Source organism: Salmo trutta, chromosome 15, assembly GCF_901001165.1.
Source record: "Salmo trutta chromosome 15, fSalTru1.1, whole genome shotgun sequence".
NCBI lineage: Eukaryota > Metazoa > Chordata > Actinopteri > Salmoniformes > Salmonidae > Salmo > Salmo trutta.
In genome coordinates, this window is record NC_042971.1 from 57,376,853 (window position 1) to 57,389,597 (window position 12,745).

General features: G+C 41.7%; 1 protein-coding gene across 3 annotated transcripts in view; it reads left to right on the plus strand.

The window, feature by feature from the left end:
• LOC115149432 (tyrosine-protein kinase JAK2) overlaps nucleotides 1-12,745 on the plus strand; it is an 81,777-nt gene that overhangs the window by 24,925 nt on the left and 44,107 nt on the right. For all 3 annotated transcript variants that reach the window (XM_029692277.1, XM_029692279.1, XM_029692278.1), the window contains exon 2: nucleotides 3,789-4,016. In XM_029692277.1, coding sequence (XP_029548137.1) covers nucleotides 3,789-4,016 — 228 coding nt within the window. The remainder of the gene's footprint in view (nucleotides 1-3,788; nucleotides 4,017-12,745) is intronic.

Sequence of the window (12,745 nt, forward strand, 5' to 3'; positions counted from 1 at the left end):
GCCTAATCTTGGGAGTTGATAGGCTTGAAGGGGTGGGTATAATTTGTGGAACGTTCCAACAGGAATCTGTTCCAAAAAACGTAAAGTAAAAGGTTTCCAACCAACAACGCATACAAAGTAGCAACGCATACAAACCTAGCTAACTAGCTGCCGAATAGGCATCAACTCACCACGTAGCTTATTCTTAATGTTTGTCCATAGGCAAACACATGTGAGGACAGACATTTTTCGGAATAAACGTGATGAGTGAAAAACGCAATGAAATAGACCACTCCCTACCCGGTATCTTATTCTGCCGCTATACAACTTTGTATGCGTTGTTTTTTGGAAACCTTGTTATTTACGAAGTTTTTGGAATAGATTCCTTTTGGAACGTTCCACAAATTATACCCACCCAGGTTGAAGTCATAAACAGCGCAATGCTTGAAGCACAGCGAAGGGCTGTTTGAATGAATGCTTACGAGCCTGCTGCTGCCTACCACCGCTCAGTCAGACTGCTCTATCAAATCATAGACTTAATTATAATATAATAAACACACAGAAATACGAGCCTTAGGTCATTAATATGGTTGAATCCAGAAACTATCATCTCGAAAACCAAAGTTTTTTTCTTTCAGTGACATACGGAACCGTTCCGTATTTTATCTAACGGGTGGCTAAGTCTAAATATTCCTGTTAGGCATTGATGTTTAAATAAAGGTGTGTAAAAAAAAAAAAAAAAAAAAAAAAACGATTGTTATGAAAACTTGAAATCGGCCCAAATTAAATCGGCCATTCCGATTAATCGGTCGACCTCTAACCTATAATGACAAACAAAAACAGGTTATTAGAGGTTTTTGTAAAATAATAATAACCTGGAAATATGACATTTACATGAGTATTCAGACCCTTTACTCACTACTTTGTTGAAGCAGCGATTACAGCCTCGTGTCTTCTTGGGTATGATGCTACATGCTTGGCACACCTGTATTTGGGGAGTTTCTCCCATTATTTTATGCAGATCCTCTCAAGCTCTGTCAGGTTGGATAGGGAGCGTCGCTGCACAGCTATTTTCAGGTCTCTCCAGAGATGTTCAAGTCCGGGCTCTGGCTGGGCCACTCAAGGACATTCAGAGACTTGTCCCGAAGCCACTCCTGTGTTGTCTTGGCTGTGTGCTTAGGGTCGTTGTCCTGTTGAAAGGTGAACCTTCACCCCAGTCTGAGGTGCTGAGCGCAGGTTTTCATCAAGGAGCTCTCAGTACTTTGCTCTGTTCATCTTTCCCTCAATCCTGACTAGTCTACATTTCAAGGCTGATCAAAGGAAACAGGATGCACCTGAGCTCAATTTTGAGTCTCATTGCAAAGGGTCTGAATACTTAATATTTTTCTGTTTATTATTTTTAAATGTGCAACAATTTCTAAACCTGTTTTCGCTTTGTACTTATGGGGTATTGTTTTAGATTGATGAGGATTTGTTTTTATTTGATTCATTTTAGAATAAGGCTGTAAAGTAAAATGGAAAAAGTCAAAGGGTCTGAATACTTTCCGAATGCAGTGTGTGTGTGTGTGTGTGTGTGTGTGTGTGTGTGTGTGTGTGTGTGTGTGTGCATACAGTTGAAGTCGGAAGTTTACATACACTTAGGTTAGAGTCATTAACTTGTTTTTCAACCACTCCACAAATTTCTTGTTAACAAACTATAGTTTTGACAAGTCGGTTAGGACATCTACATTGAGCATGACACAAGTCATTTTTTCAAAAAAAATGTATAGACAGATTATTTGGGTCAGAAGTTTACATCCACTAAGTTGACTGTGCCTATAAACACCTTGGAAAATTCCAGAAAATTATGTCATGGCTTTAGAAGCTTCTGATAGGCTAATTGACATAATTTGAGTCAATTGGAGGTGTACCTGTGGATGTGTAACTCAGTGCCTCTTTGTTTGACATCATGGGAAAATCAAAAGAAATCAGCCAAGACCTCAGAAAATAAATTGTAGACCTCCACAAGTTTGGTTCATCCTTGGGAGCAATTTCCAAACGCCTGAAGGTACCACGTTCATCTGTACAAACAATAGTATGCAAGTATAACACCATGGGACCACGCAGCCGTCATACTGCTCAGTCATACTACTGACTCGTTCTGTCTCCTAGAGATGAACGTACTTTGGTACGAAAAGTGCAAATCAATCCCAGAACAACAGCAAAGGACCTTGTGAAGATGCTGGAGGAAACGGGTGCAAAAGTATCTATATCCACAGTAAAACGAGTCCTATATTTTATATATATATATTTTTTTATTTTACCTTTATTTAACTAGGCAAGTCAATTAAGAACAAATTATTATGTTCAATGATGGCCTAGGAACAATGGGTTGTTCAGGGGCAGATTTTTACCTTGCCGGCTCGGGGATTCGATCATGCAGCCTTTCGGTTATTAGTCCAACGCTCTAACCACTAGGCTACCTGCCGCCCCATATCAACATAACCTGAAAGGCTGCTCAGCAAGGAGGAAGCCACTGCTCCAAAACCACCATAAAAAAGCCAGACTACGGTTTGCAACTGCACATGGGGACAAAGATCGTACTTTTTGGAGAAATGTCCTCTGGTCTGATGACACAAAAATAGAACTGTTGGCCAAAATGACCATCGTTATGTTGGGAGGATAAAGGGGGAGGCTTGCAAGCTGAAGAACACCATCCCAACCGTGAAGCAAGGGGATGGCCAATCATGTTGTGGGGGTGCTTTGCTGCAGGAGGGATTGGTGCACTTTACAAAATAGATGGCATCATGAGGTAGGAAAATTGTTGCTTCAATATATCCACATCTCAAGACATCAGTCAGGAAGATGAAGCTTGGTCGCAAATGGGTCTTCCAAATAGACAATGACCCCAAGCATACTTCCAAAGTCATGGCAAATTGGCTTAAGGACAACAAAGTCAAGGTAATGGAGTGGCCATTACAAAGCCCTGACCTCAATCCTATAGACAATTTGTGGGCAGAACTGAAAAGGCGTGTGCGAGCAACTAGGCCTACAAACCTGACTCAGTTACACCAGCTCTGTCAGGAGGAATGGGACAAAATTCACCCAACTTATTGTGGGAAGCTTGTGGAAGGTTACCCAAAACGTTTGACCCAAGTTAAACAATTTAAAGGCAATGCTACCAAATACTTCTGACCCACTGGGAATGTGATGAAAGAAATAAATCTTTCTCTCTACTATTATTCTGACATGTCACATTCTTAAAATAAAGTGGTGATCCTAACAGTACATCCAACCACGCCAGCCCAGGACCTCTACATCCGGCTTCTTCACCTGCGGGATTGTCTGAGACCAGCCACCCGGACAGCTAATGAAACTGGAGTATTTCTTTCTGTAATAAAGCCTTTTTGTGTGGAATAACTCATTCTGATTGGCTTAAAAATGTCTGTATATCGCCAAGATGGGAGTTCTCTAAAATCTAGCCACGTCGACGGGCCGGTGTGACTGTGCCATTTGCCACACCCCCTGCCAAGCCCACCACCTAAGTCCCTTTTGGATCCAGAAAAACCCCTAGTCTGTAAATTCTATTCTCAGCATAGGCCATAACAAACTGTAAACAATGCAGAGCAGTTCATGTTTATAGCTCACTAATGACACCGTGTCATAATCATGACACTCAACTGACTGCTGACTCTCCCCTCTGCCCCTCCCCCACCACCTCTGTCTCTCTCGCGCTCCCCGTACTCTTTCTCCTCTCTCCTCCCCTCTACACCGTATTTCTCTCCCTTTCCTGCTATGTCTTCCCCTCTCCATCTCTCAATGGATTGCAGTGATGGACATGGAGTCTGCATTATGTCCCTCGTCCAATCAGAACGGCTGCATCCTGAACCCACTTCCTGTCTCCGAGACCAAACAAGAACAGGAAGTAGCTCCACCTCCCTGTCTGAGGGTGCACCTGTACCACCTGGGCCAGGGCGGAGCCAACAGCCAAGACCTCACTTACCCGGCAGGAGACTATGTGGCTGAGGAGCTGTGCATCGACGCGGCCAAGGCATGCGGTGAGTGAGCCAGTGCTCAATGTTTTTCTGCTCCAAAGGAGATTATTTAATAAAGCATGAACAACGTTGAGTGGAACTAAAGCCATAAACAAGGACTGACACATACTGCATCAGGTTAGTAGTGCTTAGTTTGGGAACGAGATAATAGACATGCTATTTTCCCCTCTGTGCTTGTTTGAGGTATTAAAGTGTGGGCAGGTTTATGAGACTTTGCCGTTTTGTTCACTGTGGTCCCCTGTCTCTGTCTCTGACTGTAACTCTAAAGCATCATCTCTGGCCTTTAACCAAACCACTTCAGCGCTTATTTCGTTAGCCTTAACGTTTGGCTAAAACACTTACGTGATTGTTTCGTTAGCCTTAACGTTTGGCTAAAACACTTACGTGATTGTTTCGTTAGCCTTAACGTTTGGCTAAAACACTTACGTGATTGTTTCGTTAGCCTTAACGTTTGGCTAAAACACTTACGTGATTGTTTCGTTAGCCTTAACGTTTGGCTAAAACACTTACGTGATTGTTTCGTTAGCCTTAACGTTTGGCTAAAACACTTACGTGATTGTTTCGTTAGCCTTAACGTTTGGCTAAAACACTTATGTGATTGTTTCGTTAGCCTTATGTTTGGCTAAAACACATTAGTGATTGTTTCGTTAGCGTTAACGTTTGGCTAAAACACTTACGTGATTGTTTCGTTAGCCTTAACGTTTGGCTAAAACACATTAGTGATTGTTTCGTTAGCCTTAACATTTGGCTAAAACACATTAGTGATTGTTTCGTTAGCCTTAACGTTTGGCTAAAACACATTAGTGATTGTTTCGTTAGCCTTAACATTTGGCTAAAACACATTAGTGATGGTTTCTAGTGTCGATAGACTGTGTGGTTCAGGTTTGTGCCAGATTCATTTAAAATGCTTAGGCCACAGCATAGGACTACACCAGTAGCCAAACACACACACCCTCCCCACCCTTTTCCTTGTTTGTGACTGCTGTTAACACAACAGGGCCCAGAAACCACTGCCCGCAGGCTTCAGGTGCCTGGAGTGTCCGCTTGGTGATCCAGATCCACACACACCAGGGTTTCCGCAAGGGAAATGTGACGCCGAACAATGTGACTGGGAAGATTTTAATTTACCGGCCATTTGAGAAATTTACCGGACTCGTATGCATTGGGTGCGTTGCCCATTAGGGTGTCTACCCACGGTGGCCAGAATTGCAGATACCATTTAGGTTATGGTAATGCTTCTTCACGGAACATGCAACTCCTGTAATGAAACACGAAATAACATGCCATTTTCAAACATTTTACAAAATGCAATTTGCGGGAACATGTCATTCAAAACAGCACACCACACACTCTCTCTACCGCACCTGCTATTTCGACCTCTGAATGCCCAGCTATGAAAAGCCAAGTGACATTTACTCCTGATGTACTGACTTGTTGCACCTTCTACAGCCACTGTGATTATTATTTGACCCTGCTGGTCATTATGAACATTTGAACATCTTGGAGAACAATCTGGCCTTAATGGCAATGTGTTGTTATAATCTCCACCCGGCACAGCCAGAAGAGGACTGGCCACCCCTCAGAGCCTGGTTCCTCGCCAGGTTTCTTCCTAGGGAGTTTTTCCTAGCCACCGTGCTTCTGCATTGCATGCTGTTTGGGGTTTTAGGCTGGGTTTCTGTGCAGCACTTTGTGACATCAGCTGATGTTACTAAAAGGGCTTTATGAATACATTTCATTGAAATTTGATTCCATATGTGACAGATATGAAAATCTCAGTTAGAATCTTAGAAAGAAGGACTCTAAAGATGAAACAACTAGGATGGGTTGTTAATATGACTAGGATGGGTTGGTAATGACTAGGATGGGTTGGTAATATGACTAGGATGGGTTGGTAATATGACTAGGATGGGTTGGTAATATGACTAGGATGGGTTGGTAATGACTAGGATGGGTTGGTAATATGACTAGGATGGGTTGGTAATGACTAGGATGGGTTGGTAAAATGACTAGGATGGGTTGGTAATATGACTAGGATGGGTTGGTAATATGACTAGGATGGGTTGGTAATGACTAGGATGGGTTGGTAATATGACTAGGATGGGTTGGTAATATGACTAGGATGGGTTGGTAATATGACTAGGATGGGTTGGTAATATGACTAGGATGGGTTGGTAATATGACTAGGATGGGTTGGTAATATGACTAGGATGGGTTGCTAATATGACTAGGATGGGTTGCTAATATGACTAGGATGGGTTGCTAATATGACTAGGATGGGTTGCTAATATGACTAGGATGGGTTGCTAATATGACTAGGATGCGTTGGTAATATGACTAGGATGCGTTGGTAATATGACTAGGATGGGTTGGTAATATGACTAGGATGGGTTGGTAATATGACTAGGATGGGTTGGTAATATGACTAGGATGGGTTGGTAATATGACTAGGATGGGTGGGTAATATGACTAGGATGGGTGGGTAATATGACTAGGATGGGTTGGTAATATGACTAGGATGGGTTGGTAATATGACTAGGATGGGTTGGTAATATGACTAGGATGGGTGGGTGGTAATATGACTAGGATGGGTGGTAATATGACTAGGATGGGTTGGTAATATGACTAGGATGGGTTGGTAATATGACTAGGATGGGTTGGTAATATGACTAGGATGGGTTGGTAATATGACTAGGATGGGTTGGTAATATGACTAGGATGGGTTGGTAATATGACTAGGATGGGTTGGTAATATGACTAGGATGGGTTGGTAATATGACTAGGATGGGTTGGTAATATGACTAGGATGGGTTGCTAATATGACTAGGATGGGTTGGTAATATGACTAGGATGGGTTGCTAATATGACTAGGATGGGTTGCTAATATGACTAGGATGGGTTGCTAATATGACTAGGATGGGTTGCTAATATGACTAGGATGGGTTGCTAATATGACTAGGATGGGTTGCTAATATGACTAGGATGGGTTGCTAATATGACTAGGATGGGTTGCTAATATGACTAGGATGGGTTGCTAATATGACTAGGATGGGTTGGTAATATGACTAGGATGGGTTGCTAATATGACTAGGATGGGTTGGTAATATGACTAGGATGGGTTGGTAATATGACTAGGATGGGTGGGTAATATGACTAGGATGGGCTGGTAATATGACTAGGATGGGTTGGTAATATGACTAGGATGGGTTGGTAATATGACTAGGATGGGTGGGTAATATGACTAGGATGGGCTGGTAATATGACTAGGATTGGGCCTTTGGCTTCTGCACAACGAAAGAAAGTTGATATGAAAACCAATAGAACAGGAGGAATGTCATGAGGAAGTCTTTCATAGGCAGCATGTCTAAAAGGCCCTAAAGTAAAAAATATTTATATAATTACTCCTGTCTATACAGAAAATAAATAAAATCATCCAAAATACTTCACCAGAGAGCATCACTAGGCCACAGAGGAATGGAGAATCATTAGCTTCTTTACAAAATGAGCTGTGGACTGTGACATCACAAGCTCGTAGGCCTGTGTCTATTTGGGAAGCCCACATGGCAATAGGCCCAGCTGATTAGCTGTCAGTGAAAAGCATCTAAAATATATTTTGAGATGGTGTCTTGAGTATAATTTTAAATGTTGACCCAAGAAGGGGAGGGGTGTGTGGCGAAGATATAGGCACGTCTCTCAGCTCTCCAGAATGCGCTCAGCTGTCTCCCATCAATTCTTGCGCACTCATTGTTTCATGTGAATTGTTTGCCCTTTGTTTATTTTGATTAATTCCCCATTACATATGTAACCAGTAGTAAATTTACTGTTAATCCCTGTCATTTGGTTACATACATTTCTGTTAATGCATTAGTCATTTACTGTTCTCATTCTCGCAGTGGAAACATTGTTTGCGGAGTTCACAACCTGCTACACTTGTGAGAAATCCATTTTGAGCACGCGCCTGAGCACGCGCCTGAGCACGCGCCTGAGCACGCGCCTGAGCACGCGCCTGAGCACGCATAGAAGTAACTAGTCTGCTGCTAGCGAATGTAAGATAGTGCCCATTTGGGGATGTCCTTATTTTCTGATTGTCTTAACTCAGCACTTCCACCACTAATAAGCTGAGCTTCTCAAAAATGTTTTCTTCAGCTCACACAGTAAGTCAACGATGTCTGTTTTGCAAATGATAATAGTTCCTCACAATATTTTATAAATCTTTCCAACAATCTTTCCCTCAATAATCACCAAGCATTGGTGTGAAAGACCAAAATATCATGATCTGATGATCCCATATATCAAGTGGAAATGTCCTAAAATACCTGAACACACTCTTGCCAAAAACCTCGGAATAGGCTTGCTGATAGTGTTTCAGCTTCAGGACTCCCAGTTGATTTATTTGATACAATGTCGCACTTCACTAGCAACAGTTCAAGTCAAGACCAATAGAAAAGGAGCTGAGTAGAGAGATGAATGCAATTAAAATAACCTGGATTTTCATCAGGATATTTTCTACTGTTTTTATAAAGGTAAGAGACATGCCTCATAATGTGAAGTTAAATGTTCATATTTCAAACAATTTAAAGGTACAATATGCAGAAATCGCTGTGCCATTTCTTGGTTGCAAAAATTCTAATAGTTTACCTAATTTCAGTTTGTCCCAAAACAAGCACTGTGTAAAGAATTATTGTACCATCAAAACCACTGTGAAATGTCTTTTCTATAACCAAAAATATTGTATTTTCATCTGTTTTTAAAGCTGGTGTACAAAACCGAAAGTAAAAAACAAAACTTAAGAACGGGAAGCATAGAAATAGTGCACGTAGAACAGATCTACCGCTTCTTAGACTGCCTTTCAATGAGAGTGACAAATCTATAACTCATATTTTTATGTAAATTGGGTCGGGTCGCCCAAAAAGTTACATATTGCCGCTTTAAGTATGTTTTCAAAATGCATAACTCACATTGTAAAGTGGTGGGTGACGGACTGATAGCCTGTCTACCGTTGACTACACTTGAATGGTGAATGGGAGGCGCGATTCAATTACCAAATAAAACCAGTAGCTCTTTTTAATTGTGGCCATGGAAACAGTTTTTAACAAGCGATTGCATTTTAGAATTGTTACGCAATGACTGGACTTATAAAATAACATGTTTTACTCCAGCAGTAACCAGCTGAGGAGCTTCAGCAGAAACAGTGGTGGAAGAAGTACCCAATTGTCATACTTAAGTAAAAGTAAACATACCTTAATAGAAAATGACTCAAGTAAAAGTCACCCAGTAAAATACTACTTGAGTAAAAGTATTTGGTTTTACATATACTTATATAGAGTGCCTTCGGAAAGTATCCAGACCCACATTTTGTTACGTTAGACTTATTCTAAAAAAAAAACTAAAAAAAAAGAATCCTGAGCAATCTACACACAATACCCCATAATGACAAAGCGAAAACAGGTTTTCAGAAATGTTTGCAGATGTATTACAGAGAATAAACAGAAACACCTTATTTACGTACTGTACCAGTCAAAAGTTTGGATACACCTACTCATTCAAGGATTTTTCTTTATTTTTACTATTTTCTACATTGTAGAATAATAGTGAAGATGTCAAAACTACGAAATAACACACATGGAATAATGTAGTAACCAAAAAAGTGTTAAACAAATCAAATCAAAATATATTTGAGATTCTTCAAATAGCCTCCCTTTGCCTTGATGACAGTTTTGCACACTCTTGGCATTCTCTCAACCAGCTTCATGAGGTAGTCACCTGGAATGCATTTCAATTAACACGTGTGCCTTAAGTTAATTTGTGAAATTCTATCCTTAATGCGTTAGAGCCAATCAGTTGTGTTGTGACAAGGTAGGAGTGGTATAAGGGCCAGAAGATAACTCTATTTGGTAAAAGACCAAGTCCATATTATGGCAAGAACAGCTCAAATAAGCAAAGAGAAACGACAGTACATCGTTACTTTAAGACCATGAAGGTCAGTCAATACGGAAAATTTCAAGAACTTTGAAAGTTTCTTCAAGTGCAGTCGCAAAAAAACATCAAGCACTATGATGAAACCATCTCTCATGAGGACCGCCACAGGAAAGGAAGACCCAGAGTTATCTCTGCTGCAGAGGATGAGTTCATTAGAGTTACCAGCCTCAGAAATTGCAGCCCAAATAAATGCTTCAGAGTTCAAGTAACAAACACATCTCAACATCAACTGTTCAGAGGAGACTGCGTGAATCAGGCCTTCATGGTGGAATTGCTGCATAGAAACCACCACTAAAGGACACCAGTAAGAAGAAGAGACTTGCTTGAGCCAAGAAACGCGAGCAATGGACATTAGACCGGTGAAAATCTGTCCTTTGGTCTGATGAGTCCATATTTTTGATTTTTGGTTCCAACTGCCGTGTCTTTGTGAGACGCAGAGTAGGTGAACGGATGATCTCAGCATGTGTAGTTCCCACCATGGAGCAGGAGGTGTGATGGTGTGGGGATGTTTTGCTGGTGACACTGTTGGTAATTTATTTAGAATTCAAGGCACACTTAACCAGCATTGCTACCACAGCATCCTGCAGCGATATGCCATCCCATCTGGATTGGGCTTAGTGGGACTCATTTGTTTTTCAACAGGACAATGACCAGAACACACCTCCAGGCTGTGTAAGGGCTATTTGACCAAGAAGGAGAGTGATAGAGTGCTGCATCAGATGACCTGGCCTCCACAATCACCCAACCTCAACCCAATTGAGGTTGTTTGGGATGAGTTGAAAAGCAGCCAACAAGTGCTCAGCATATGTGGAAACTCTTTCAAGACTGTTGGAAAAGGATTCCTCATGAAGCTGGTTGAGAGAATGTCAAGAGTGTGCAAAGCTGTAATCAACGCAAAGGGTGGCTACTTTGAAGAATCTAAAATATATTTTGATTTAACACTTTTTTGCTTACTACATGATTTCATGTGTTATTTCATGGTTTTGATGTCTTCGCTATTATTCTACAATGTAGAAAATAGTAAAAATAAAAACCCTTGAATGAGTAGGTGTATCCAAACTTTTGACTTGTACTGTAACTAATCAGACCCTTTGCTTTTAGAATCGAAATTGAGCTCCGGTGCATCCTGTTTCTATTGATCATCCTTAAGATGTTTCTACAACTTGATTGGAGTCCACCTGTGGTAAATTCAATTGATTGGACTTGATTTAGAAAGGCACACACCTGTCTATATAAGGTCCCACAGTTGACAGTGCATGTCATAGCAAAAATCAAGCCATGAGGTTGAAGGAATTGTCCGTAGAGCTCCGAGACAGGATTTTGTTGCGGCACAGATCTGGGGAAGGCTACGAAAAATGTCTGCAGCACTGAAGGTCCCCAAGAACACAGTGGCCATCGTTCTTAAATGGAAGAAGTTTGGAACCACCAAGACGCTTCCTAGAGCTGGCCGTCCGGCCAAACTAATAAATCGGGGGAGAAGGGCCTTGGGCGGTGACCAAGAACCCGACAGACACTCTGACACAGCTCCAGAGTTCCTTTATGGAGAATGGAGAACCTTCCAGAAGGACAACCATCTCTGCAGCACCTCACCAATCAGGTATTTTTATTGTAGAGTGGCCAGACGAAAGCCGCTCCTCAGTAAAAGGCACATGGCAGCCCGCTTGGAGTTTGCCAAAAGGCACCTAAAGACTCTGACCATGAGAAACAAGATTCTCTGGTTTAAATATTTGGCCTGAATGCCAAGCGTCACGTCTGGAGGAAACCTGGCACCATCCCTACTGTGAAGCATCGTGGTGGCAGCATCATGCTGTGGTGATGTTTTTCGGCGGCAGGGACTGGGAGACTAGTCAGGATCGAGGTAAAGATGAACGGAGCAAAGTACAGAGATCCTTGACAAAAACCTGCTCCAGAGCGCTCAGGACCTCAGACTGGTCATTGTCCTGTTGGAGGTTCACCTTCCAACAGGACAATGACCCTAAGCACACGCCAAGACAACGCAGGAGTGGCTTCGGGACAAGTCTCTGAATGTCTTTGAATGGCCCAGCCAGAGCCTGGACTTGAACCCGATCGAACATTTCTGGAGAGACCTGATAATAGCTGTGCAGCAACGCTCCCCATCCAACCTGACAGAGCTTGAGTGGATCTGCAGAGAAGAATGGGAGAAACTCCCGAAATACAGGTGTGCCAAGCTTGTAGTGTCATACCAAAGAAGACTCGAGGCTGTAATCGCTGCCAACGGTGCTTGAACAAAGTAGTGAGTAAAGGGTCTGAATACTTATGTAAATATGATATTTCCATTTATTTTATTTTATAAATTAACAATTTCTAAAAACCTGCTTTTGCTTTGCCATTATGGGGTATTGTGTCTAGATTGATAAAAAAAAAGATTGAATCATTTTTAGAATTAGTTTGTAACCAATAAAAATGTGGACAAAGTCAAGGGGTCTGAATACTTCCCAAAGGCACTGTTTATACTTACACTCATACTTAAGCCAAAAGAGGAAAGAACTTTTCCCGGCCATGAAAGCTGCCAGAGCGCATGGGGACATTGCTTACATCCGTTATGACTCTCTCATTGTCCACCCTCCCTCCCAGAAGCCTGGAAGGGATGAGAGAGCCAAGCCTGTGAGTTCCTAGCTTCAACCCCGCTATATTTACTTACACACACAAACTGATTAATGGACTGCTGAATGTATATTTTTTATCTTGCTTTGTTTGCTCTTTTCCATATTATGTCTATCTCTGATAAGCTACCC